The sequence below is a fragment of the Plecotus auritus genome (assembly GCF_963455305.1).
Source record: "Plecotus auritus genome assembly, chromosome: 7".
NCBI classification, from domain to species: Eukaryota; Metazoa; Chordata; class Mammalia; order Chiroptera; family Vespertilionidae; genus Plecotus; species Plecotus auritus.
This window is the reverse complement of record NC_137774.1, coordinates 93,662,261-93,690,115: the sequence shown is the minus strand read 5'-3', so window position 1 is coordinate 93,690,115 and position 27,855 is coordinate 93,662,261. Positions and strand designations below refer to the sequence as shown.

The 27,855-nt window shown below is 50.1% G+C and overlaps 1 protein-coding gene across 1 annotated transcript in view; it reads left to right on the top strand.

The window, feature by feature from the left end:
- Positions 1 to 480: 480 nt before the first annotated feature.
- ZAN (zonadhesin) overlaps positions 481 to 27,855 on the top strand; it is a gene marked incomplete at both ends in the record, with an annotated part of 29,705 nt that continues 2,330 nt past the window's right edge. The window contains 35 exons of the mRNA XM_080677460.1: positions 481 to 562; positions 1,817 to 1,963; positions 2,129 to 2,400; positions 2,583 to 2,670; positions 3,685 to 4,032; positions 5,140 to 5,324; positions 10,159 to 10,300; positions 10,470 to 10,586; positions 12,008 to 12,132; positions 12,358 to 12,503; positions 13,326 to 13,469; positions 14,139 to 14,243; positions 14,357 to 14,526; positions 15,220 to 15,422; positions 16,577 to 16,718; positions 16,997 to 17,244; positions 17,486 to 17,666; positions 17,962 to 18,073; positions 18,436 to 18,530; positions 18,824 to 19,000; positions 19,814 to 20,022; positions 20,259 to 20,400; positions 20,826 to 21,073; positions 21,172 to 21,336; positions 21,537 to 21,661; positions 21,972 to 22,282; positions 23,660 to 23,871; positions 24,368 to 24,509; positions 24,836 to 25,083; positions 25,561 to 25,690; positions 25,887 to 26,058; positions 26,313 to 26,483; positions 26,725 to 26,864; positions 27,296 to 27,495; positions 27,585 to 27,723. Of these exons, the coding sequence (XP_080533586.1) occupies positions 481 to 562; positions 1,817 to 1,963; positions 2,129 to 2,400; positions 2,583 to 2,670; positions 3,685 to 4,032; positions 5,140 to 5,324; positions 10,159 to 10,300; positions 10,470 to 10,586; positions 12,008 to 12,132; positions 12,358 to 12,503; positions 13,326 to 13,469; positions 14,139 to 14,243; positions 14,357 to 14,526; positions 15,220 to 15,422; positions 16,577 to 16,718; positions 16,997 to 17,244; positions 17,486 to 17,666; positions 17,962 to 18,073; positions 18,436 to 18,530; positions 18,824 to 19,000; positions 19,814 to 20,022; positions 20,259 to 20,400; positions 20,826 to 21,073; positions 21,172 to 21,336; positions 21,537 to 21,661; positions 21,972 to 22,282; positions 23,660 to 23,871; positions 24,368 to 24,509; positions 24,836 to 25,083; positions 25,561 to 25,690; positions 25,887 to 26,058; positions 26,313 to 26,483; positions 26,725 to 26,864; positions 27,296 to 27,495; positions 27,585 to 27,723 (5,983 nt within the window). The remainder of the gene's footprint in view (positions 563 to 1,816; positions 1,964 to 2,128; positions 2,401 to 2,582; positions 2,671 to 3,684; positions 4,033 to 5,139; positions 5,325 to 10,158; positions 10,301 to 10,469; positions 10,587 to 12,007; positions 12,133 to 12,357; positions 12,504 to 13,325; positions 13,470 to 14,138; positions 14,244 to 14,356; positions 14,527 to 15,219; positions 15,423 to 16,576; positions 16,719 to 16,996; positions 17,245 to 17,485; positions 17,667 to 17,961; positions 18,074 to 18,435; positions 18,531 to 18,823; positions 19,001 to 19,813; positions 20,023 to 20,258; positions 20,401 to 20,825; positions 21,074 to 21,171; positions 21,337 to 21,536; positions 21,662 to 21,971; positions 22,283 to 23,659; positions 23,872 to 24,367; positions 24,510 to 24,835; positions 25,084 to 25,560; positions 25,691 to 25,886; positions 26,059 to 26,312; positions 26,484 to 26,724; positions 26,865 to 27,295; positions 27,496 to 27,584; positions 27,724 to 27,855) is intronic.

Here is a 27,855-nt window from a genome sequence, read left to right as displayed (position 1 = left end):
CAGTTCTCTGATTGTTCACTTCTCATGGCATCCTTGGAAGGATGCCCAGCAAGGAGGATCAGGAATATTTAAAGTAGCCTGGGCTCCTTACTCTGCCTTCCCCTTATCCCCTGAGAGTTGACTCTGAGGTCCCACATGGCTTCGACAGTCTGGACTCTGGTGCTAATGATGGGGGCTGCCTGCAGCCAGGGCTACATTCCCACCTCAGTCTGGTAAGCTGGGCTCAGGGGGTGACTGGGGTTGGCTCTGAGGAATAGTGAGGGGCAAAGTTGGAGGGGCAAGCAGACTAGTGATGAAGGGCACAGCCCTAAGGAGGAAGATGGGAACCCCATGGGATTGAAAGAGGATGAACAGAAATAAAGGGAGCCCCACAGCCTCAGAGCCGGGAACTGAGGGGTGCGAGAGCTCAGTGGAAGCAGGATGGAGCCGAAACATGAGGAAAGAGGGAGGAGGTGTAGGGCTAGGGTGGCAGGTCTGAGAATGGCAGAGGAGAAGAGAGACGTCAAATCTTCAGAAAATGGACAAAACCTAGAGCAGACCCAGCACATAGGAGAGATTTCAAGTAGGAAGCATGAAATGCATGGTTCAGCGACCTGGAGCTCATTTGGGGGGATTTAAACAAGTGGAACTTGAACAACTAAAACCAAGGACTATTCTATGTGGCCCACACCACCTGAGGAGGGGCAGGGCTTCTCTGTAGAATTTGGAAGGAGAGGAGGGATGGTCCCTTTGTTAGTCCTACGATCAGTTGCGTGTAGCTGGGGCAATATCACTTCCACCACAAGCCTAGCAAAACAGGACCCAATATAGTCCCTACTTTGTGGGGAAATCTGGGCTATAAGACAAGAAGATCTCAACCCAAAGGAAGGAGATTCCCCAGGTACAAGTGGTTCCTCTTCACCCAAGATGCAACCATGCCTGACACCCAGGGCATAGAGGGGTAGAGGGTACTGGCAGGGATGTGAGGACCTCTCAGGGAAGATACCTTTTTGGAGAGAGATGAGAACTTAAGGTGAACTCACAATTATTGAGGCTTATAATTCTTGATATTGACAAGGATTACATTTTGGGTTGTTTTTTTTCCAAATCAACCTCAAGGACTGAGAAGCCTCCAGACCAGAAGCCAGTTTCTCGAAGTTCTAGGGACAACTGTGAGTTGAAAACCAGACTCTCTCTCCCTTCCAGGGTGGCCACCATGTGCCCTCCAGGCCAGGCAATTACATAAATGTGTGAAGGGCAGCCCTTAGATGACAGAGGGTGGAGGAGTACAAGCCCTGCCTAAAAGAGTCACATTCAAAGGAACAACAACAACAAAGTGTGTGCTGCCCAGACAAAACCTGTCTGGCTCCCCGAATCCAGCCCCCTGGACCTCAGTTTGTGACTCCCCAGGGGTGGGCAAACTTTTTGACTCGAGGGCCACAATGGGTTCTTAAACTGGACCGGAGGGCCGGAACAAAAGCATGGATGGAGTGTTTGTGTGAACTAATATAAATTCAAAGTAAAGGAGTGGAGGGGAGAGCAAGAGAACCGGATAGAACAGCCGGATCCGGCCCACGGGCCGTAGTTTGCCCACGGCTGCTCCAGACCTAGACATTCTGCCCTGCTCACCCCACCCACCCCACCCCCACCCTGAATTTCTCCTAAACGGTGACTTATTTCTCAGCTTCTCTTTCTCAAATCTCTGCTCTGAACCCTAATCTTAGTGGCTGCCTTCTCTAAGCTTAGCAGTCTTGCTAACACCTACCCCCCTAGTTTGGCTCTGCAGCTAGCTAGTCCTCTCCCCTCTCTTGGCCTCACGGTGGCCTTTTCTTCCTAGCCGTTATCACCCAGTGTGATTTTGAGGACAACTCCAAACCCTTCTGTGACTGGACTCAAATATCCACAAATTATGGGAACTGGATTCGATCCAGTGGGCCCTCCATCATGGGCAGCACCGGGCCCACCGGGGGTTACCCCAACGGAGGTGAGAAAGTCTAAAGTTTAGGGAGGCAGCTGGGAGGAAGGCACAGGCAGATCTGGGTGGAGGGACCAGGGAATGAGCTGGGAGTGGGCATCTGGGCTCTGGGAAAGGGTTGGAGCAGCCCAGGGAGGTGGCAGGGCCTCACTGTCCTGGGCTCTGTCTCCCCAGAGGGCTACTACCTGCATCTGGACTTCGGCACCTCCCAGCAGGGCAGGGTGGCCCGCCTGCTCAGCTCCCCCATATGGGAGCAAGGCCCTCTGTGTGTGCACTTTGCCTACTACATGTTCGGGCTGTCGTGGGGTGCCCAGCTCAAACTGCTGCTGCTCACGGGCACAAAGAACAGTCACCCCAACCTGCTTTGGAAACACATTAACATTCAGAGCCCCTCCTGGATGCCCACCACTGTCACTGTGCCCAAGGGGCATGTCCTGCCCACCCAGGTGAGGCCAAGGGCAGAGCCTGGGGACCCATTGGGAATCTTGGTATCAAGTGTGGGGGGCCCAGAAGGGACTGGGACAATGAGGAGGTGTGGAGGTGCCTGGGCCATCTGAACTCAGGCAGGAAACTGGGAGCCTGAGGCAAAGGGGCTCACAGGGTGGGTGATCCCTTCTCCCTCCCACAGCTGATATTTGAAGGAGTGAGGGGCAGCCCTGCTTCCCTGGACATCTCTCTGGATTCTGTCTCTATCCGTCGTGGCTCCTGCAACAGGGGTGAGTCCCTTTCTCCCCTTCTTTCTTCCCACCTCACCATCTGGCTAGCTAGGGTGGCAGGAGTAGCTTAGGAACCATGACCTGGTTTCTGAGTCTCCTTGCTTCTCTCTACCTTCATACCCTGTACCTTTGATTCCTGAAGCAACCACACCTAAAGAGAGGTTCTCTTTTAACGGAGAGTTGTGGTGATAGCTGTCCTGGGTGACCAACCATTACAGTTTGCCCTGGGATGTCCCTGTCTTAGCATTGATGGTCTTACATCTCAGGGAGCACATCAGTCCTGGCCAAACTGGAATGTTTGGTCACCCTGGATGCTACCTCAGATCCATCCAGAATTAGCTCTCTAAGCTGCAGTTAGAAATTTGAGGGGAGCAAATTCAAAGGAAGGAAAATTCCAGAAGCTGGATGCAGGGAACTACCAGCTACTGAGCACAGGCACTGTGCTAGATGCTCCCCACACATAATCTAGTTTACAACATGCGGGCACTGTTGTTCCCAGTTTATAGATGAGGAAACTGAGGATTGGGCAGTTTAAGTAATCTGTGCAGCTGGGGAGTGGAACTGTAGCTGGCTTGAAAGCCTTCCATGGCTCACAGGACCCAGATTGGGACCCACAATTCTGACTCCAGGTGGGGGTGTACTTTTCAGAGCTGCCTCCTTTTAGAAAAAGCTAATCCTCCCTCCTTTCATTCACCTGTGGTGGGGTCCAGAACACCTTACCTAAAGAACAGTGATCCTTGAGGGAGGACTAATGTCCTATTCATTTTATGTTTTCTGTATCTGGCACAATATCTGACATATATTAGGAGTAGTGTTTGTTGAGAGTTTATTAAGTGAGTGAAGGTTAGGTTGGGAGTAGAAGGAGGAATATAAATGTTACCCTTTTGATCCCATCCACTCCAATTAGATGTGAGTGAAGAGGGCAGTGGTATGATTTTGACTAAACTTCAGGGTTGTTTTGTTTTTTTTTCTTTGCAGGACCTGTGCCAACAATGCTTCCTTCCAAATATCCAGTTCCCCTTACTGGCCCTTCTGAGACCTCTCTCTCCACGGAAAAAACCACTGAAAAACCCACACTTCCCACTGAAAAACCCACACTCCCCACTGAAAAGCCTACAGTCCCCACTGAAAAACACACACTCCCCACTGAAAAACACACAGTCCCCACTGAAAAACACACACTCCCCACTGAAAAACACACAGTTCCCACTGAAAAACACACACTCCCCACTGAAAGGCCCACAGCTCCTACCACACTTACACCCATTAGGCCTACAGTCTTGATGATGCCTCTTAGTCCTACAAGTACCTCCATATCTACTATGACCTTGGCCACCACTACAATCCCTAGACCTACTCCAGGTATGTGATCATTGGATAAAGAGCTAAAAGTAAGAGACAATGACTAGGAGAGAGCATTAGGGAAAGGGATGCTTCAAGTAGAAAACTACAGTCTTAGAGAAGGATGGATCAGACATGGGGACTTTAGAAAAATTAATGAGGACTGACTACACTGAGTGAGAGGGAGAGCAGGGCACAGGTGGGTGGGGGTATTTGGGACTCAAGCAGGGCTTTATTCTTATTATTACTATTCATCCTCTTAAAGTATACAATTCATCCCTGGATGGTTTGGTTCAGTGGATAGAGTGTTGGCCTGAGAACTGAGGGGTTCCGGATTTAATTCTGGTCAAGGGCACATGCCTGGCTGCGGGCTCAATTCCCAGTGGGGGTAGTGCAGGAGGCAGCCAATCAATGATTCACTCTCATCATTGATGTTCCTATCTCTCTATATTTCTCTCTGAAATTAATAAAAAAAGATATATTAAAAAAATAAAGTATACAATTCAGTGGTTTTAGTATATTCACAAGTTTGTGCAAACATTATCACTTTCTAATTCCAGAATATTTTCATAACCCTCAAAAGAAACCCTATACCCATTAGCAGTCACTCCCTATTCTCCCTAACCCCCCAACCCCTGGCAACCACTAATCTACTTTCTATCTCTATGGATTTACTTGTTCTAGACATTACATACAAATGGAACCATATAATATATGACTGGTTTCTTTCACTGAACATAATATTTGTGTGTTTTTAAAAAAATATTTTTATTGATTTCAAAGAGGAAGTGAAAGGGAGAGAGAAATAGAAACATCAATGATGAGAGAGAATTACTGATCGGCTGTCTCCCAGATGCCCCACACTGGGGATCAAGCCCACAGCCCAAACATATGTCCTGGCAGGGAATTGAACCATGACTTCCTGGTTCATAGGTTGACGCTCAACCTCTTAGCCATGCTGGCCGGGCTGAGTGTAATGTTTTCAAGGTTCATTCACTCCATTCTCTTTTTTTTTGCTGAATAATATAGACCTGCTTCTTAGAGAAGAAGGAGAGTAGATGAGAGACAGGAAGTCTCCCCTAGGGAAGCTGTAGAGTGTAGGCTTGATGGAAACTGTTTCCCCTTTAGCAAGCTGCCCCCCAAATGCCCACCACGAATCCTGCGCCTGCCCAGCATCCTGCCAGAATCCCAAGCCCAACTGTGAGCTCGTCTGCAAGCCCGGCTGTGTCTGCAATTCTGGGTTTTTGTTTAGTGACTCCCATTGCATCAACGCCTCTTCCTGTAACTGCTTCTACAACAATAATCACTATAAGGTAAGACAAATGGGATGCCCAGGTCCTCCAAGGGAGATTGCTAGTGGAACACCTGAGTTCTGGTTCCATCTGCTTCCCTGGTGAGATGAATTTGTATCCATGGGACAGTCCAAAGGGGTCAGCTCTCAAGCAGTGGTAACACAATGATGGAGTTATTCATTCAGGTTGTAGTTTTGATTGGCATCTCTATTCATATAATAAATATTTGTTAAGCACCCACTTTGATAGGGCATGATGCTAAGCTGTGCAGATGATTCCATTATCTCATGGTTCTGTGCTTAGTGCGCCTAACAGTCTGGATCTCTCTGTACTTCTCTGTTCCATACTGGCAGCCTTGAAGCATTAGACACTAGACCAACCAGGTGATGTAGGGCCCTCATTTCCATCATGAGGGAAGTTTGGGGTCCCTGAGTATATAGGGAGCCTTGGATGTTGAGTAGAGCTTCTGGCATGTATTCCAGAATCTTCCAAAGGAATTTGCAAATCCTGATAGAATAGGTCAAAAGAGAGGAGTTACTGTTCTTATATCACCTTGTTGATGCCCACCCTGGGGGAACATTTGTCAGGAACAGAGGCTCTAAAGGGGTACAGGTTCTGGGCCAGCACTGTCCAAAAGGGATAGCATTCAAGCCACACATCATTTTACCTTTCCTAATAAACACATTAAAAAAATGAAAGGAGCCTAAACCGGTTTGGCTCAGTGGATAGAGCGTCGGCCTGCGGACTGAAGGGTCCCGGGTTCGATTCCGGTCAAGGGCATGTACCTGGGTTGCGGGCACATCCTCAGTGGGAGGTGTGCAGGAGGCAGCTGATCGGTGTTTCTCTCTCATCGATGTTTCTAGCTCTCTATCCCTCTCCCTTCCTCTTTGTAAAATATCAATAAAATATATTTTAAAAAAAATGAAAGGAAACAGGTTAAACCAATACCAATAGCACCTCAATCCCAAATATTCTGATTTCAACATGTAATCAGTAGTTATTAATAAGATTGTTTACATTCCTTTTTTCATACTAACAGTCTACAAAACCCAGTGTATATTTTACACTTACAGTATATCTGAATTTGGACCAGCTACATTTTAAGAGCTCAATGGCCACGTGGCTAATGGCCACTGTATTTAACAGAGCCTCCCTAGAGTCAGGCCAATCTGAGCTTGAATCCTGGCTCCAGCACTTTGCTGGATGACCTTGGGGAAGTTTCTTTACCTCCTCAAATCTGTTTCCATATCCATAAAATGTGCACAATAAGATTTTCTACTTCATAAGATGGTTGTGAGATGAATTTAGATCCTGACACAGACCAATTACTTAATACATGTTAATAATAATTATTATTAACAGTGTATAGCTATCGTTTGCAGCCTATTAATTAACAGTGCATTTCAGCTATTTATTGGTGTCCAGTGGCTCTTCTCAGCTCCTAGTGTTCTTCCTTTTGGTTGTCAGAGTTCCTAATTGTCTCTTCAGGGGCTACTTCCTTCCTAGCCCACTTCCCTTTAACAGTCTCCTGGGTGTCCCTGTGTCAGTGTTAGGATTAGCCTCAGCTGCAGCCTGGGTAGAAAGATCTGTGATAGCTGTCAGTATCAAGCATCTCTTCCCTGCCATGAAGACATATATTAACTTATTATATACTAGAGGCCCGTTGCACGATATTCGTGCAAGAATAGGCCTTCCTTCCCCTGGCTTCACTCCCAGCCGCCCGGGGCCACCCAGGAGCCCGCAAGTCCCCGCTCCTGGCTCCCTGGACCCCAGAGCCGGCAAGTCCTCGCTTCTGTCTGGAGCACCACTCCAGTAGTTCCCGCCGCTGCCCCCCTTCCCCTCATAGCAGGCTTCATGAAGCTGCATGCCTGCATATGCAAATTAACCTCCATCTTTGTTGGGTTAATTTGCATACTCACTCTGATTGGCTGTGGCTGTAGCGGATGGTTAATTTGCATGTTTCTCTTTTATTAGGTAAGATTCACTTATGCATTCAGTGAATGTTTATTGAGTACTTTGAACCCTCCTGGCACTGGAGTCACCATGAATAGGGCATGGTCCTTGCTCTCCTAATACTGTCCGATTCTTTGGGACACATTGGATCTTCATTCAACAGGTATTCACTGAATGAGAGCTCTCTGCCAGGCACTGTGCTATGTGTTGGGGCTTAAGTAGTGAGTGAAGATAGACACAGTGCCTCACAGTGGGATTATAATAAAAAAATCCCAAAAGTAAATATAATAGTGCAATTGTGGTAAGTCCTGGGAAGAAAAGGTACCCAGAGCTATGAGGCAGACCCCTAGTCAGGGAGGTTTGGAGAGTCTTCCTGAGAAAGTAAGATTTTCTGAGAAAGTAAGTCTTCCTGAGAAAGTAAGACTGTCCCTTGAACTGAACCTGCTGATGCCTAAGAATGATTTAAAAGAGGGATAAGGGAAGAAACCAAGATGGCGGCATAGGTAAGCACCTAAACTGCTGCCTTGCACAACAATTTCAAAACTACAACTAAAAGACAGAACGGACATCATCCAGAACCACAGGAAAGCTGGCTGAGTGGAAATTCTACAACTAGAAGGAAAGAGAAAAGCTCACGGAGAATCAGAGGAGCTGCAAAGGGCTGAGGTACGGAGACATGCACGGTGCAGAGAGGAAGGGCGGCTGAGTGCCTGCCTGGCTTTCTCTGGCGGGAGGGGGAAGGAAGCCCCCAACTGCACTGAACCCCAGTTCTGACTGCACTGAACCCCAGTTCCGGGTGAAACCCCGTGGACCCAGGCTCATACAGGGGGAGTCTGGACTGTCAGGTAGAGAGAAAGGCATGGAGACTTGGGGGAGCCACGGAGGGCAGGGGTCTGGAGGCATGTGCGGCAGGGGTCTGGAGGTGCATGCGGCAGTGCCTGCAGAGAAGACTGACTGCGGAGGTTGCCGCAGGCTTTCCCTAGCAGAAGGGAGTTGGAAGCTCCTGACTGCACTGAACCCCAGTTCTGACTGCACTGAACCCCAGTTCTGGGCGAGCCCCTGGGGACCCACGCTCTTACGGGGGGAATCTGGACTGTCAGGCAGAAATTCAGGGGAGCCGCGGAAGGCAGAGTTCTGGAGGCACACGCGCAAGGGCAGGGCTGACAGGAAGCCAAGACTGTCTGCTCAGCCCGGAGACTCCGCCCCATCCAAGCTGAGCACAGAGGCTTTTGCAATTGTGCAAGTCTGATCCTATAAGGCTGTCTCCAGCACTGAACTTCTCCCAGCGTAGACACAGCTGATCCTCACAGCCAATTGGCCTGGAGGTCAATTCCTCCCAGTGATACCAACAACAATCAAGACTTAACTACAACAAGGCTGTACACACAGTCCACAAAGGGGTGCACCAAGAGTGTCCACCTCAGGTTAACTGGGGAGGCCGACCCACTGGGCCATATAGGAAACCTAGCACACAAAGCTACTCTATCAACTCAGGGAAGCAGTGAAAATGCGGAGACAAAGAAACAGATCACAAACGAAAGAAATGGAGGAAAACAAATGACTGGATATAGAATTCAAAACCACGGTTATAAGGTTTTTCAAGAATTTCCTAGAAAAGGCCGATAAATTTAGCGAGACCCTCGAGGATATGAAAAAGGACCAACTAGAAATTAAATATACACTGACTGAAATAAAAAATATTATACAGAGACCCAACAGCAGACTACAGGAACGCAAGAATCAAGTCAAAGATTTGAAATACAAAGAAGCAAAAAACACTCAACCGGAAAAGCAAAAAGAAAAAATAATCCAAAAAGTTGAAGATAGTGTAAGAAGCCTCTGGGACAACTTCAAGCGTACCAACATCAGAATTATGGGGGTGCCAGAAGAAGACAGAGAGCAAGATACTGAAAACCTATTTGAAAAAATAATGACTGAAAACTTCCCCCACCTGGTGAAAGAAATAGACTTACAAGTCCAGGAAGCGCGCAGAACCCCAAACAAGAGGAATCCAAAGAGGACCATACCAAGACACATCATAATTAAAATGCCAAGAGCAAAAGACAAAGAGAGAATATTAAAAGCAGCAAGAGAAAAACAGTTAATTACCTACAAGGGAGCACCCATACGACTGTCAGCTGATTTCTCAACAGAAACTATGCAGGCCAGATGGGAGTGGCAAGAAATATTCAAAGTGATGAATAGCAAGAACCTACAACCAAGATTTCTCTACCCAGCAAAGTTATCATTCAGAATTGAAGGTCAGATAAAGAGCTTCACAGATAAGAAAAAGCTAAAGGACTTCATCACCACCAAACCAGTATTATATGAAATGCTGAAAGGTATTCTTTAAGAAGAGGGAAGAAGAAAAAAGTAAGATAAAAATTATGAACAACAAATACATATCTATCAACAAGCGAACCTAAAAATCAAGTGAATTAAAAATCTGAGAAACAGAATAAACTGGTGAATATAATAGAATCAGAGGCATAGAAAGGGAGTGGAGTGATAATTCTCAGGGAGAAAGGGGTATGGGGGGGTGCAGGAAGAGACTGGACAAAAATCATACACCTATGGATGAGGACAGTGGGGGGGAGGTAAGGGCAGAGGGTGGGGTGGGAACCAGGTGGAGAGGAGCTATGGGGGGAAAAAGGAGAAACAATTGTAATAATCTGAACAATAAAGATTTATTAAATTAAAAAATAATAATAATAAAATAAAAGAGGGACAAGGGAGAGCACTCCAGAATGAGAGAATAGCATGTGCAAATGTGCTGTGGTGGGCAGGAATACCTAGTAGGGGGTGGGAAGAGGAAAAGGTTAGGGCAGGTGCAATGGAGGAGAAGGGGGCTATAGCATGGGATGACATATAGTGTTGTAACCCCCCGATCCCTTACTCCCAGCCTGGGGCAGAGTGGTTCAGCTCCAATTGCACAGAACGATGTCACTGCTGGCCTGGCAGTCGAGTACAGTGCCAGACCTTTCAATGCAAGGGAAACAAGGTGTGCCAGCAGAAGAACGGCCAGTATGGATGTCACACCTATGGTGAGACCCGCCCCTTATTCTGTCCCACCTGCCAGCCTTTCAGAGTGGGTGTGATACCAGGGTTCCAATCCCTCCCTTGACAAGAGAAGCCACTGGGAGGGGGGTGAGGTGGCTGTGGGACCTGGCATGGTGAACCTGTTTCCCAGGGTCCCCTTCCTTCCCTCAACAGGCTCTGCCACCTGCTTTGTCTATGGAGATCCTCATTATCTCACCTTTGACGGGAGGCACTTTAGCTTCATGGGAAAATGCACCTACATCTTGGCCCAATTCTGTGGCAACTCGACAGGTAGGGTTGCCCTTATGGTCTGGGGCTGGGGGGTATCTGACAGAAAAGTTGGGCATGAGAGCAAATGGGAAGAACAAGAAAAGTAAGGGTGGACATGTCCACCTCAGAAGCAGGACTTTCTCAAGACCAAACTACTTGGGAAAATGCACCTTAAGACACTTCTCTTTTTTTTTAACCTAGGGCGGGTGGAGATAGGATTGATAGATAGATGATTGATGATAGATAGATAGATAGATAGATAGATAGATAGATAGATAGATAGACAGAGTATGCAGAGGAGTGATGGAAATATTGAGAGAGAGAGAAAATGATCAAGCAAATAGGGTAAAATGTTAACATTTGCAAAATCTGGGTGAAGGCTGTCCTGGAATGCTTTGCACTATTTTTGCAATTTTCCTGTATGTCTGAAATTATTTCAAAACAAAAAATTGGTGCTCACGTCCACACCACATATAGCAAAGGAAAAGAAAGAGAAGAAAAAAAAAAAGAAAAAATTTAGGTTCATGAGGCACATAAATGGTAAAAAATCTGCACATTCACGTCAAAAGGATCTTCCTCAGATTTGGAAGTTGCATGCATTTGATCAAAGTTCTTATACAACAAATCAAAGATATCTTTTAAATTTTTAAATCTAATGTTGAAATATAAAGTAGAATGACAGTTTTCAACAATCACCATTCAAGAGATATAGTATTTTATTATGAAAAGAGTGAGAAAAGATATTAGGCTTTGCCCTCAGACAAAATCAATGGTGTTTATACTTCAGTCTCCAACCCTAACATGGACAATGCCATTCCCTTTTTTTTTTTTTTCCTTGCAATTTCTTTTTGTTGAATTCATCCAAGTGACATGGGTTAATAACACAATACCATTCTTGAATTTATCTCCCATGATTTCCTTCTAATAACTAAATTAAATAGCATGTGTTAATTGTAAAATATAAAAAGCTAAAGGTTTATTTATTTATTTATTTATTTATTTTTGAAGATTTATTTCCATTTATGTGAAGACACTGTCCATTGTGGCCCTGCAGCCACCCCCACATTTCTTCCTGGCTGGCTGAACCTTGATTTGGCCAAGACACTTCTCTTTATCAGTTGCTTCCTTGGCCAGCTTTTATTCAGAGGCTAACCTGGCACAGTGGCAATGAAGGGACAAGAGAAGTAACACAAGCTCTCACTCTGGAGGACATCCCTGTCCACTGAGGTGGATTGGCAGCACACCTTGACAGACTGTCTGGAAGAGGCAGACAGTCACGTCCCACTCACATGTGGGTCCAGGCTTACCTCTTAAACTACAAAGCCAGTGTCTCTGTAGCCCTTTATCCTCACAGTGCCAGGTGTGAGGCGCTCCCTCACGGGGTGCTCAGAAATCCTTGTTGAATGAGCTCCTGGGTGCTTTTCACTCCTCTCCCCAACCAGAGCCCTTCTTCAGGGTGGCGGGGAAGAACGAGGAGCGAGCACAGGAAGGCATGTCTTGCCTGAGCAAAGTCTACGTGATGCTGCCTGAGACCACCATCACTTTGCTCAGGGGCAGGCGCACGCTGGTGAGTCCATTTTTTGTTCAGCTCTGCTGGGGCCACCTGGGGGCTGCTGCAGCCTTGTCCTGGCCAGTTCCTGCAGCTTCCAGACCCTCTCAGGGACAGGCTCCAGAGCACTCCCAGTGTAGATGTCTTTAGGATTGCTGTGAGGGTGGATGTGGGAGTGTTCCGGAGGGTCTTCCTGACCCTCGGACCTGTCTCTCTGTCTCTTTTCTTGGCCTCTCTTTCCAGGTTGAGGGTCAGCAAGTCAACCTCCCAGCCATACCTTCTAAAGGCATCTTTCTGATTTCAAGTGGGCGATTTGTGGAGCTGCAGACTGCGTTTGGTTTGCGGATAAGATGGGATGGTGACCAGCAGCTGTTTATTAGTGTGCCCAGGTGAGGTAGCTGCCACTTCTCCCTGCTCTGCTCCTCCTTCTCCCAGGACCCTCCAGATCTCTTTACTTTCCATTCCAGGCACTAATTCTCAGTCTAGCTCAATAGGCAGGCCTCCCTTTGGATGAGGAGACAGGAGGAAATGGTTTCAGGGCAGTGGATAATAGCAGGATATACTCACAATGCTTTGGGAATGTACTAGAAGGAGTCACTAATGGGCTGTGGGAGCTTTCAGAAGAGTGGTCACTTGATCCCAGTCTTCAAGGAAGGCTCATAGGAGAACGAAAGACTTTATAGGAATAGTGATCATCGAATGCAAGAAAAAACTGGAATGTCTTGGGACCAGCAAAAGGTTTATTATGGACCTGGCTTATGTGGCTCAGTTAGAGCATCGTCTCGTGTACTGAAGGGTTGCGGGTTTGATTCCCGGTTAGGGCACATACTCAGGTTCTGGGTCCCCAGTCGAGGTGTGTGCATGCAGGAGACAACCAATTGATGTTTCTCTCTCACACTGGTGTGTTTTTTTTTTATCTCTTTCTCCCCCTCCCTTCCTCTCTCTGGAATCAATGAGAAAAAAAAAAGGAGTTTGTTAGGCTGAAATATGAAACATGAGCAAAAGAAGGGGAAGAGAGGAGACTGTAAAAATAGTTTGGGGGTGAGGGCTGTGAGGTCCTTGTGTGTCTGGCACTTGGCATGGAACCCTTGATCTGAGTCTGCACCTCTTTCTTCTTTGTCCGTCTCACTCATCCCACTTTGCTGTGGTCCCTCAGATAACTAAGGCCCCTTCCTTCCATTAATGCCTCCTCCTCACCCTGCCCCCTGCAGCACTTACTATGGCAAACTCTGCGGTTTCTGTGGCAACTATGATGGCGACAGTAGCAACGACAACCAGATGCCTGATGGCAAGGCAGCACGCGATGAGGAGGAACTGGGCATAACCTGGCAGACAATAGAGGATACAGAGGAGGAGTGAGTGAGGACATCTCTTCTCCTCCTCCTTCTTCTTCTGCCACCCCCACTTCTGTCCCAGCCAAGTCCATGAACTCATTACAACACGCGCACTCATCCCACTCTGCTGTGATCCCTCACATGATGAAGGCCTCTTCTTTCCGTTAATGCTTCCATGTCTCTCTGCCCCCCACAGCACCTACTCTAGCAAACTCTGTAGTTTCTGTGGCAGCCATTACAGTGACAGTAGCACACGTAGCAACAACAATCAGATACCTGATGGCAGGCCAGCGCAACATGAGGAGCTGGGCAACAGCTGGCCGGCAGCAGACAATATGGAAAGGAAGTGAGTGAAGACGTCTCCATCTCTGTTGGCAGCCTCCTTTGCCCCTTTAAGAACCAAGCACTCTGACTGGCATCACGCCTTTTCTCCTCTTCTTCTGCATACCCCCACTTTTGTCATAGCCAAGTTCATGAACTCATTACCAACATGCTCACCCTACCACCAATGTTCTTCAGACAGTTGTGAACTGGCCCCCTCTTGCTTGTCCAGCCCAGGTTTCCATCTTCTTTAGGGCTTGATGTTCAAGTGTTCTCTACTAGGGTTGCTGAGAACTGGGAGACTGCTGGGGTAGGGGCCGAATGGAGGCAAACTTTGGCTCTTAGGGCATTTGGGGGTGTCTCTTCTAGGTGCCAGAACAAGGCAAACCCCCCATCTTGCAACTCAACCTTGCAGAACACTCTATCGGGGCCAGAGTTCTGTGGACGGATCATAGTCTTCCATGGAGCCTTTGAGTATGAAGGGGGGCAGGATGGGGGTGTGTGTGGCAGGGGTTGGGGGTCTTCCAATACAAGAAGCTCTGCCCTCTCTGCCCCCTCGGTCCCTCTGACCTGGCCTCTCTCTGCAGGACATGTCTGCCTCACCTCATGGCCTCTTTCTTCTTCAACAACTGCATGTTTGACATGTGTAAATACCAGGGGCTGCAGCAGATGCTGTGTGTCCATATGGCAGCCTTGACTGAGGCCTGCCAGGCTGCTGGCTACATGGTGAAGCCCTGGAGAGGACCCCAGTTCTGCTGTGAGTTGTGCAGAGAAGCAGGGGGTGGGGCAGTGCTTCCTTCAGACACATATGGGAGCAGAGGGCCAGCATCTAAGAGTATTAGCACAGGCTTGGGAGCACCTGGTTTAACCCCTTCACTTCCACGTGTGGATGGGGAAGTCTGCAGAATCAGAAATATCCACTGAGAAAATCACAGTCACTTATAAACTCAGAAAGCCTTCCCAGCTGCCTGAGCTGTGCAGAGCAATGCCTAGGGGTGTGTGCCTGGTGCACACATAAAATACAGACTTGTGGCTGGGAGGTTGCACCATGACTGCTGCACACCTGCTGATTATGACCCAGCTCTCTGGAGAGATGCTTTAGGGCAAGGCCATGCCCTTGTTCGAGGCCACATGGTGGTCCCCTAGCTCTCCTTCCTCCTTGACCATTTATGTTGGGTTTGTCTGCATAGCACACTCTTGAGGTTCTTGGATCAGTCTGCTCCCACAGACCTGACTCTTGGTCGTTCCTTGCAGGACTCTCTTCCAGGCTTAAGCTAGACACTGAGTTACTCAGTCATGCTGCTCCCAGTTCCTCTCTTCTTCTCAACATGGGCAGAAGCCTCTAGTGGTGGGCCTTCTGAACTCTGGATTACGAACTAGATACGGACCTTCTTTCTCTTGTCCTTGGCTGGCCTCATACCCTTCTTACCTGTGCTTCTCCTTCCACCAGCTCTGGACTGCCCACCTAACAGCAAGTACACCATATGTGCCAAGCAGTGCCCTGAGACCTGCCACTCCAATTTCTCTGGCATGTCCTGCCAGGACCGATGCGTGGAGGGCTGTGAGTGCAACCCTGGCTTCATCCTCAGTGGTCTTCAGTGCATCCCCCGATCCCAATGTGGGTGCCTTGACTTCATGGGCCGCTACATCATGGTGAGTCTCTGGGGCTGGGCCTCTTAGCCATGAAGCCAGAAAGCCCTCCTCAGGCATTTGAGGTGACAGCAAGAGAGAAGGGGGTGTGGTAGGGCCTGCATGGCTGGGATTACGGAAATTCTGGTTTAGTTCTCCTTTCCCTTTTTCCTTGTTTACCTCTAGTACTTTTTAAGCAGACTGGGATGGAATCAGTTACTGCTTACACTACCTGGCAGAGCCTGAGACCCCTGCTGTTCTCCCCTCCCATCTTCCCTGCCTCCATGTCCCCGAGTCATTTTCTTGCATCTGTGTCTTCCCTGCACTTTTTCCACTCTTCTCTCCTTCCAAGCCCCCTTTCTCTGCTGAAGGACTTCGGCTCCCTCCTGGGCCCTGTCTCCACATTTTTCTCAGAGGCAGCATTTGGAGTCAAATCCTCATCTATATAGTTTCTCTCTTCCTTCTTTGCTGGTCCTTCAATCACCACAAGTCCTGGAAATGACACTGATGTCTGTCAAAGCCATCTACCACCTGAGGCCCACTTGGATCTTCTCTCCTTGGCCCTCGTTCCAGGCCCACTGAACGCTCTCTGTCTTGCCTTCCTCTCAATTTCACCTTCTTTTCAGCTCCTTTCACACTGCTCTGCCTCCAGCCACCTATGCCTATTGGAATGTCACCTCCTTTGAGGCCCTTTTGAAATGCTGCCTCCTCCTTGAAGCCTTCTTGATAGGCAAAATCGGAAAGCACCTCTCTAATCTCTTATAGCAAGCACTTACTATCTGTTTTGAAGGCAGGAAACTCTCACTGGATGCCCTGCTTGTCTTCTTTGGGTGCATATTTTGTTGGAGTACATGGTCTATCTGTTTATTTGTTTACTGCCCCACTGGGTCATGAGTTGCCGCCTTATGGCAAAGACAGAATCCATCCAGTTCCTTACTAAATTCCTAATGCTTGGCACCCTGAAGGCATAAATATCTGTTGAAATAGTGAAGGAACAAGCAGATGATGGAATTATTGGATTAGTGAGTGAATACCAGACTTTTGCAACTAATCCTGGAGCTTTGGGCAGGCCAATGGTCTGAATAGCAGTGGGCACTGAATAGCACTGAATAGTCAGACCTGGGAATAACCTCTTTTTCTTCCCTTCCTTCCTTCCTTCCTTCCTTCCTTCCTTCCAGGTAGGGCAGCACTGGTTTGCACCAGACTGCAGACAGCTCTGTATCTGTGAGGGCAACAGCAAAATACGTTGTGTGCTCTGGAGGTGCGAGGCTCAGGAGGTCTGCAGTCAGCAGGATGGCATTTACGGCTGCCATGCCACAGGTGAGCAGTTAGGTGGAAGGTGAGCAGAGGGGCTGCCTATGCAGCCTCAAGCAAGGGCATGACCTTGCCCTAAAGCAGGCTCCCCAGAGAGCTGGAGCAGATCCAGGGGCTAGAAGGCAGTTGCCCAGAACCAAGTAGTGTCTCCAAGGACCCAGAGAGTGAGGTTGGGGTAGTCCCTGTTCTTGACCTCTCCAAGCCAAGCTGACTACCCCAATGTGGACTCATCAGGATGGAACCTCAGGGTTAGTGCCCCTCTGACCCCATCTCGTCCTTCCCAGGGTCTGCCACCTGCACTGTCTCAGGGGATCCCCACTACCTGACATTCGATGGAGCCCTGCACCACTTCATGGGCACCTGCAGCTACACCCTCACCCAGCTTTGCTGGCCGAGGTCCCTTGACAACTACTTTGTTGTGAGCACCACCAATGAGTTCCGAGGTGGGAATGTGGAGGTCTCCCATGTGACCGCCGTCCACATACAGGTCTTCAAACTCAAAATCTCGCTGATCAAAGGCTACAAGGTTGTGGTACGTGCCTCTGCCTACCTCCTGGGGCTCCACACTGACCAGTCTGCTCAGAACCTCCACTCTGCCCCTCCTTGCCTGCAGACCTGCCTATCTGGCTTCCAGAGCCCCTAGGAGTTCCCCACAGCAGATCCAGCCCCAGGTCCTGAGACACGCCCTCTGTCCCTCTCCTGCTCCCGTCTTGGTCCTGTTGTTATTCTTGTTCCAAATGCCTTTCTTTACCATGTCCTCCTTGCCTCTGTAGCTGAATGGTCGCCGGGTGACCCTGCCTGTATGGCCTGCACAAGGTCGGGTAGGCATTAGGCACAGTGGCTCTTTCATTTTCCTCTACACGGATTTGGGGCTTCAAGTTCGCTATGATGGGAACCACCTGGTCAAAGTGACAGTGCCCTCCACCTATGCTGGCCGGCTCTGCGGGCTGTGCGGTGAGTTCTTTGGGCGCCTGCAGGCAAAGCCAGGACAACAGGAAGGAGCCTGTCCTATTCATTGCTTAACCACACACTTAATTAGGTGTCCGAAGTGCTTGTCCACTGCTGCATGGGTGGAAGGCATTCGGCGTGAGGGTGGGTGTTAAGGGAAGCTCCAGGTGAAGAAGAAGTTAACCTTAGTCTGTGGAGTGAGGAGTGAAGGAGCCTCATGGGGTAAGGAAAGTGGTGGTCCTGGGGCTGGGGCTGCTTGCAGGATTCATCTGTGACCTCTGTTAACTGCTCCCTCCTCCAGGAAACTACAACAACAACAGTTCAGATGACAATCTGAAACCAGATGGAAAGCCTGCAGACAACTCCATCGAACTGGGGGTTGCCTGGAAGTCAAACGAATACTCTGAATCTGGGTGAGCTGGGAATAGAGGGGAGATGGACCCGAGGAAGAGCCTCAGCAGGCAGCCTGCAGGTGTCCTTGGTGTCCCCAATCTCTCCGATAATGGATGTGATGAAAGGTTGTTCGGACCTCCCATGCCCCTGCCTGCTGACTTCTCCTGTGCTTACTAACCTGTCTCTTTGGAGAACCTTTGGGCAGTCTATACTGAGAAGGAACCTTCCTTCCTTCTGTATCTTCTGACCCTCCTACTTGAGGGCACAACTTTGTTCTCTTCTCCTGTTCTTATTCATGTCCCTGTTTTTCTCTATACTTTTCAGTTTGTGGGAAGGTTCCTCCAACCCTAAATTCCTATCCTTCCCCCCTTTTTTGGGTTAGCTGCTTCTCTGCGGGTGGCAAACCTCCCAGATGCCAGGAGAATGAAATGGCAGACACCTGGAATAAGAACTGTAATATCTTAATCAACCCTCTGGGTAAGCCTCATCCCCTGCTGGCTCTTTTTACCACCCCTCCCCACAGGGCCAGAGAAAGAGGAGGGGGACTGGTCAGGGAGGCAGGAAGAGAAACATGAAATAGACAGAAAGTCAGGAGGAAGTGTGCAGAGGCAGTGTGCACCTTCTAGGGAGCCTGAAGGATAAGCTGCTTTTACGTCTCAGGAAGTACGTTCTCAGTAAATACAGGTTTTGATGAAAATGGATGTCGAATTTGCCCCAAGCAGCTGCTGGTTCTGGTCCCTTCTCTTACACACCTATGGTTTCATCCTCAGGCCCCTTCTCCCAGTGCCACAAGGTGGTACCCCCAGGCTCCAGCTTTGCCAGTTGTGTGCATGGCCAGTGTGGGACCAAGGGTGATGCCCTGACTCTGTGCCGCTCCCTGCAGGCCTATGCATCCCAGTGTGCACAGGCCAGCCAGCCGCCTGTCTGGCGGAACAGCACCTTCTGCCGTAAGTGACCTGACCGTCACTCCTGCAGCCTGGAAGAGGCCCCCCGCCCGCCCCAGCCTTGACCTCTCCTCTTTTCCCTAAGTTCTATTCCTCTGATTTTTCCTTCACAGCCTAGTCCTCAGCACCCACAGGGGACCTCCTCTGTTCTCCACTTCCCAGTTTCCCCAAGCCCATCCCTCACCTCTACTGCACCAGGAGCCTCCTCCACCTGATTCTCACCTTACCAAAGTTCCACCCTCATTTGGTTACTGCATCTTTCCCTCTTACCTAGGCCAGCTGTTTCCTTTCTTCCTGTCTTTCCCAGGAACTCATTTTTTTTTAATTGCATGTAAAATATACATACTGTAAAATTTCCCATTTTAAAGATTTTTAAGTGTCCAATTCTATAGCATTAAGTACATTCACATTGTTATGCAACCATCAACTCCATTCATCTCCGGACCTTTTTCATCTTCCCAAACTGAAACTCTGTCCCCATTAAGCACTAACTTCCCATTCCCCCACCCCCCCTACCCTAACCCCAGGCACCCAGAATTTTCTTCTCTGTCTCTATGAATTTGACCGCTCTAGGGACCTCATGTATTTGTCTTTTTGTGACTGGCTTGTTTCACTTAGCGTAATGTATTCAGTGTTCATCCATGTTGTAAGTATGTGCCAGAATTCCCTCTTTTAAGGCTGAATCATATTCCATTATATGGATTGACCCCATTTCATTTATCCACTAGTCTAATACACATTCCCAAGAATTATTGATGCCCCAAGGGCAGGGAGGTGGAAATCACTCAGCCCTTCCTAACACTGGTTTCTTCTTAGCTCTGAAGTGCCCTGCTGGCAGCAGCTACAGCCCCTGTGCCAACCCTTGCCCAGCCACCTGCCACACCCTGAACACCCCACAAGACTGCCCAGCAGCACTGCCCTGTGCTGAGGGCTGCGAGTGCCAAAAAGGCCATGTCCTGAGTGGAACCTCCTGTGTGCCCTTCAATGAGTGTGGCTGCACCGACCCCCGGGGCTCCTACTACCCGGTGAGAGGCCAGACAAAAGGGGTGTCCTGCCCTTCCAAGCGCTACAAGTTTGGGGGCAGAAGGAGTAAGGCGGGCCAGTACTGGGAGCTAAGGAGTAAGCCCAGAGTCAAAAGGCTGAGAGAGGGTTGTGATGGAGGTAAACACTGAATGAAGCCAGCCTCACAGGGAGTTCTTAGGGTGTGGGGGGCCAGTCTGTCTCTGGCTTCCAAGTTTCTGTTGCATGCCCACATCCACAGGTTGGGGAGAGCTGGTACACGGACAATACCTGCTCCAGGCTCTGCTCCTGCTCCACCCACAACATCTCCTGCCTCGACATCTCCTGCAAGCCTGAACAACTGTGCTGGGCCCTGCATGGGCTGATACGCTGCCGGACTTCAGGTATGAGGCCACTGAGCATGCAAGAGGACCCCCCAGCCACCAAGACAAGCTCTCCCCAATTTCCCCTTATACTCTCCTCACTGCCATCTGGAGCAGTCCAGTTTGTGGCCCTGCTGTACAGAGCTTCTGGTGGGGAAAGATGACCACTGCACTGTCTGCTGGGAAGGACTCCTTGAAGTCAGTCACTCATGGTTCTCCCATAGCCGATGTGGACTTAGATGGGACATTAGAAGTCTCTCCCTGGCAGAATAATACCCGTCCTACCCCTAAGCCTCACACCAGCCTAGCCCTTGTTTCTTGATTCTTTTATTTTGTCTTCCTTCTCTTTGGAGGCCACTTGCCTTCACATCCTTTCCTTGAAGGTGAGGAGAATGCCTGTTCTTGATTGAGGCTGGGCACTCCTCAGCCACCTCTCTCTCCTGCAGGTATGGGAGTGTGCCGGATCGCAGACAAGTCCTACTATGTGAGCTTTGATGGCCATTATCATGCCATCAGGAGCACCTGTGCTTATGTCCTGGTGAAAACATGTCACTTCACCACGGACCTGCCCTTCTTCAAGATCAGTGGCGAGAATGAGGAGAGGGAAGGCCAATCCCCTGCTTTCTACCTCCGCCAGCTCAATATTAGCATCTTTGATTCCCTGGTCACCCTACAAAAGGACCATCATGTGCTGGTGAGCTGGGCGACACAGGCAGGGACAAAGGAAGCAAGCTCTGGGGAGAGGGCTCTCTGGTCCTTCTTCCTACTCGCATGCCCTGCTCTCTTCTGCAGATCAATGGCAAACAGGTTACCCTTCCCTCCAACAACCGGGTCCGGGGTGTCAGCATCTCTGCCAGTGGCACCTACACCGTGCTCCGCCTTTACATTGGGCTGGAAGTCAAGTTTGATGGCAGCGGGTTCTTAGAGATCGAAATCCCTAGAGCCTATTATGGAAAGGTGAGGAAAACACCTGGCTCTTGTCCTAGGAGAGTCAGCACCCCCACAAGGGGTGGGGCCCTAGACCCAAGATGGCCCTGCCCAGAACAGGAGAGGGATGATAAGTTCTCCTTTCTCTTTAGAGTGGAAAAAGGGGTACTAAATGAGAAGTGCTTTCTTGCCCTGACCCTGCATGCTGAGACTCCCCTCTGCCCACCCAGGTCTGTGGCATATGCGGAAACTTCAATGATGAGGAAGAGGATGAATTAATGATGCCCAGTGACGAACTAGCCCAGAATGACATTGATTTTGTGCATAGTTGGCAAGATAAGGAGGCCAACCCAAAGTAAATGTCCCCAATATCTTTCTGCCTTTTCATAGGAACACGAGTTGGGATTCTAGATAATGTGGCACACCTGGGGTAGAGAGCGCAGAGCCTTCCTGTATGTGTGTAATTCGACTGGGAATGGCTTCTGGGTTCTGGGAACCTATTTGGAGAAACATGCAAGTTTTCCTTTCTTGGCTTCAAAACTGAGGCTGTATGGAAGGTGGCCAGAGTGGAAACAAGAGGTGTCTTCAGGGTCATTTGGGAGCACCAAATAACCTTCATAAGTGGGGCAGTGGCTGTCCCTATGATGACCCCTTCCCCTTCCCAGTTGCCAAAAAGATGACCAAATAGATGAGCAGATGAAGACCAAAGCAGGATATCAGGAGACTCGGACTGCAAACTGCAAGCCATCTCACCTAATGAGAGCCATGAAGCATTGCAAAGTGGCCTTTCAGACTCCGGCTTGGACTAAGTGTGCCGCCCATGTGGCCCTCACGCCCTTTCTGCTGGACTGTATGCACACCCTCTGTGAGTTTAGAGGCCTAACCCATGCCCTCTGCGACTCTCTGCAAGCCTTTGGGGCCGCCTGCCAGGCCCAGGGGCTCAAGCCCCCAATCTGGAGAAACAGCAGTTTCTGCCGTGAGTGTCTTCTATGGTTATCCCAAATAGTTCCCAAACCCTGTTTCTGTCTGTGGCTCCCTTAAAGCTGTTCTCCTTTCCAATTACTTCTGACCCATTTCTGACCTCACTGTCTCTGAGGAGCACTGTTGACAATAACCTCTTAGCCCAGGCCCCTCCCACCAGGACAGGCCGGGATGCTTCTCATCTACTTCACTAACACTGTCTTTCCAAAGGATATGTGATCGTGTTACTCCCCTGCATGGCTGTTGTCTGCAGTATTAGTCCAAGGTCCTGCCTGAGATGTATGGTATCCTGCACACTGCCCCAGCCTCTCCTCACTCACCCCTGTCCTGAGCATCTGCCATCACCTGCACCCAGTGACCGCATTCCCCACACAGCCCTGCTTTTCTGCACCCTCCCTGCCTTTATACACACTGCTCCTTGCACCTAGAAAGTTCTTCTCCCCTCCTGGCAGACTTCTAGGCATCCTTCTGGAGCTCTTTTCTTTAAAATTTCAAAAAAGAGATTAGTCACATATAATATTCACTCCTTTTCTTAAAATATATTTTTATTGATTTTAGAGAGGAAGGGAGAGGGAGAGAGATATATAAACATCAATCATGAGAGAAAATCATTGATCGGCTGCCTTCTGCATGCCAGACATTGGGGATGGAGCCTGCAACCCGGGCATGCACCCTGACCGGGAATCGAACCCGTGACCTCCTGGTTCATAGGTCTATGCTCAACTACTGAGCAACACTGGCCGGGCTTCAATCCTTTTAAAGCGTACAGACCAGTGGCTTTTTGAATGTTCACAAGGTTCTGCAACCGTCACTACTATCTAATTCCTGAAACTTTAAAAATTTAAAACAGTGATTAAAGTGTTTTTAGTATGCGATGCATTCATATGGTTCAAAAACTTTAAAAGTATTAAGAGTCCTAGTGAAGTCTCCCTCCCACCCTGACCCCATGAGTGGAGTGCCTAACTTGCTCTTATCAGCACCTCAGTATTTTCCCAAAGGTCTTTATGCACATACAAATTTACTTTCCTTATTTTCTCAAAAATAGCCTTTGAGACACAGTATTTTGCACTTTATTTTTTTCACTTGACAATCTAACTTGGCGATGCTACTATATCAGATATATTCTCTTCAATGTCAGATAGCCACGTCCCACTTTGTTCTGCAGCTGAGTAATGTTCCACTATTCTATCATAATCCATTTATCATCATTTATTTAACTAGTTTCCTATTAATGGACTTTCCAGTTGTTCCCAGTCTTTTGTCTCCCATGCTGAACTGGGGGAGCCATTCTTTTTCCTTCCTTCCCTGGGGCCCTGGCACATAGCCCACAATCACTAAGTCTTTACCCCTTCATCCCCTTGTTTCCCCCCAGCTCTGGAATGCCCCACCCACAGCACCTACACGTCCTGCGTTCCCTCCTGCTCACTTTCCTGCTGGGACCTGGAAGGCCAGTGTGATGACACCAAAGTTCCCTCCACCTGTGAGGAGGGCTGCATTTGTCAGTCTGGCTACGTGCTCAGTGAGCAACAGTGTGTGCCCAGAACTCAGTGCGGCTGCAGGGATGCTCAGGGCCGCTCCCTCCCCGTGAGTGGGGAAGGAGGTTGGGGTGGGAACAGCACACCTTGAAGATGGTACTCTCTCCTTTCCTCAGCCTCTATCAGCCTGGGGTGCCGTGTCTGTGTGGCAGGCCCTACCTGTGGCAACAGGGCAGGGCGGTCTCCAGCCAGGCCTGGGCTGGGGGGGGTGTTGTTTGGATCTGAGGAATCCAAAACTTGGGATACAGCACAGTGTATCAGAGGAGCATGGCCTTGGTTTGAATCCTAATGGTACCACTCAGGGTACCTCAGTTTCCTTATCTGTAAGATGGGTCCAGTAGTTAACTCCTGAACAACATATGTAAGACACCAAGCACAATGCCTCTATGGGCTGGTACAGAGACATAAGGGTGTGGATGGCTCCATAACTGCCTCTAGCCTGCGCCAATTAAGCTATTTAGACTGTGGGCTTGGGCTGAAGGGGCGAGAGGAAGAAGAACTGACCTTCCCACCTCATTCCCTTGCTCTTCCTATGGCTTCCACAGACAGGAAAAACCTGGCTCTCCAATGGCTGCACCCAGAACTGTACCTGCAGAGCAGGAACCATTCAGTGCCAGCCCTTCATCTGCCCCTCTGGCTCTCACTGCCAGTCCAGCTCCAACGGCAGCAGCACATGCACCCCCCACAGTAAGGGAGGCATATGGGAGGTGGATAGAGGCTGCAAAGCTCTGCAGAGAGAAAGCCAAGCTCAGGCATGGGGCGGGCCTGGGTTCTCTGTGGTTCCCTGCGAGTCATGACCCTCTATGGGATTCACTCCTTCAAGGGCAAAAAGAGGGAACTGGATGAGGAGATGCTCTCGGGTTTTTAATGGGACTGAGAGAAGGGAAAGTTTGAGCTTAAGTATCAAGGGGGCTCAGGGCTAAGAGGGGGCGGGCGACAAGAGACCAGGCCAGGATTCTGGGGGCCGTTATATCTGGGCAGGGTGCCTTCTCAGTGTTGGTCCTTCTTGGCAGAGTTGGAACGTTGCTCGATTTTCGGAGACCCCCATTACCGCACATTTGATGGTGTTAGCTACCACTTCCAGGGCCGCATGACCTACATTCTGGTCAAGACCGTGGACACGCTCCCCAGGAGTGTGGTGCCCCTGGTGGTGGAGGGACGCAACAAAATGCATATGCCCCTCAGCCAGATCTTCCTGCATGAAGTCATTGTGATAGTCTACGGCTATACAGTCCAGCTCCAGGCTGAACTGCAGCTTGTGGTAAGAGGCGGGACAGGCCGGGAGGTTCTGGGGAGGCCACCTGGGCCGTGGGAAGCCTGGACTCTATTTCCTGGGAAGTTTCTGATGGCGGCCGCCTGATTATAGAACTTGGAGTTAGTGTCATACTCATGTCGTGGGGAGAGGCAGTGGAGGGCATGTGATTAAGCAAAAGGCTGGAGAGAGATGGGAATGGGAATGAGAGAGAAAGAGAAAGCCTGCAATAAGAAGGTGGAGCCGCCTGAGGAACTACCAGGGCCATCCACTCTGCTAATGTTTTTGCAAGAAAGGGGCTGGGGCTGCAGAGGCAGCAGATCTCTGGGAGGCCTTTGCCACACAGACAGCGAAACCTACTGGCGTGTCTTCTTCCATGGAGCAGTGACACAGAGAGGCACTGAGCTGTGCCAAGAGAGGCAGGGCCATAGCTGCAGGGGGGCAGGTTGAGTCAGGGCTCCCCCGGCTCCTGTCTTCCCTCTCCAGGTCAACGACCAGAAGATGGACACCCCCTACAACCCCAACAAGCAACTGCAGGTTACCATTCGGAGCCATCGGCTGTATATGATTACTGATTTTGAGTTGACTGTCAGCTTTGATGGAAAGAACAATGCAGGTACCTGAGGCTAGGGACAGGGAAGTTTCAGGGATGTGGGGACTGGGGGGTGGGGGGCGAGGACCACATCTTAGACAGACCTAGCATGGTGAGAGAGGACCCCTGCCTGGGAGTGTGGCCCCGAGCTCCAGTGGAGGCCCCAGGAGGGTGGGAAAGCAAAGAGGTGGGGAGTCCTGGATGCCCCTTCCTTCTGCAGTGATCTCCCTGCCCAGCACGTACCAGGGACTTGTGTGTGGCCTGTGCGGGAACTTTGACAAGAATCAGAACAATGAATTTATGCTGCCCAATGGTGCCCTCACTCAGAACCTCAACAATTTCGGCAACAGTTGGGAAGTGAAGACCAAGGGAGGCCTCCCCCGCTTCTCAAGGTGAGAGGGTTGGGGCTCTGGGCAGGGAGGCCCAGGCTCCAGGGCATGAGCAACAGCCCAATATCTGTCCACACCCCGCTCATCCCATATTCTCAGCAGTGGAGGAAACCCGCAGGCAAGTGCCCAGACACACCTGCCTGATTCTCCTAATCCTGGAGGTGGAGGGGCACCTGTGCCCATGCCCTCCCCTCAGTTCTTCCTAAATTCACGGGCTTCTGTGAGCCTCCCCTGGCCCTTGGCTGTCTCTGCCTCAGGTCCATCCAAGAGGAAGAGGAGGGAGAAGAGAAGGCAGGCTTCGATGTGTCAGAATGCAGCCCAGAGCAGCTGGAGCTCATCAACAGCACCCAGGCCTGTAGAGTGTTGGTGGACCCCCAGGGCCCCTTTGCCGCCTGTCACCAGACTGTGGCCCCGGAGCCCTTCCAAGAGTGAGTCAGGAGCCCAGGACACTGAAAATAGCCTCCTTTCTCTGACTGCCTGTCTCTGACTTTTGCTGTTTGGCTCACTTCTCTGTGGCCTCCATACACACACACACACACACACACACACACACACACACACACACTGCCTGTCTTTCTGCTGGGGCTTCCAGGCTTATTCTGCAGGGCTGGGTGTCCTTGCCTCCTCCCCCTCTCTGATAGCCTTCAACTGTCCCCGCGGCTCCCCTAGGCACTGTATGTTTGATCTGTGTGTCACCCGGGGCCCTGAAGAGCAGGAGGAGCTGCGCTGCCACGTTCTCAGCGCCTATGCCATCATCTGCCAGGAGGCAGGCACCACCCTGGCCAGCTGGCGGGACCACACTCGCTGCGGTGAGGCACTGACGTGACCCCGTCAGCCATTTCTACTTCTGCTCAGCTCTGTGTCACCACCATTGCTCCTACCTGGGGCTTCTGCTCTGGGTGCCCCATCACTCAGTGCTCACCATGCCAGCATCCTCCCAACCTAAGCCCTCTCTGCCTCTGCCAGGGAAGCTTCAACCCCACCCTGTCACTGATCTTGCTCCTTCCCACCAATGCCCACCTTTTCTCCTCCATTTCCTTCATGTGCTTTAATGTCACAAAGAGACACTCAGAGCCAGCCCACACTCTGGCTTCCTTGCCTATACTTCTTGCCTATACCTTCTTGGCCGAGTTGGAACAACGCTCAGTTTTTGGAGACCTCGTTTCCCAGTCCCATACTTCCCACACCTGTTGGGCCGACCCCAGCTGGCCACTCTCTGACTGTGACTCTGTCCCTTCAGCCTTGGCGTGCCCAGCCAATACCATCTATCAGAGCTGTATGACACGCTGCCCTGCCTCTTGTGCCAACCTGGCGGCTCCCACGGACTGTGAGGGCCCCTGTGTGGAAGGCTGTGCCAGCCTCCCAGGCTACATCTACAGTGGTGCCCAGAGCCTCCCCCTGGCCCTCTGTGGTTGCACCAACAATGGCATCTATTACCAGGTCAGGAGTGTGTGGGAGGCCCTGAGGGGGTGGAGGTGTGGAGGCAGGAAACTAGGACCTTCTCCTCCCAGCCATTCTTCCCTCTGCAGCGTGGTGACAGCTTTGTGACTGAGGATTGCTCTCAGCGCTGCACCTGTGTCAGCTCAGAGCACCTGCTGTGTGAGCCCCTCAGCTGCAGCGATGGGGAAATCTGCACCCTGGGGAACCTCACTCGTGGCTGCTTCCAAGGTGAGCCTAGATCACCCCTTGGCTTTCAGCTGCCTCCATACCTCAGGCATCCCTGGACTGAGGACTGTCTCTCCCAGTCCTATGCCTGGGACTCCTCCCCATCAATGCCAGGAGGTTTGTGCCATTTAGTTC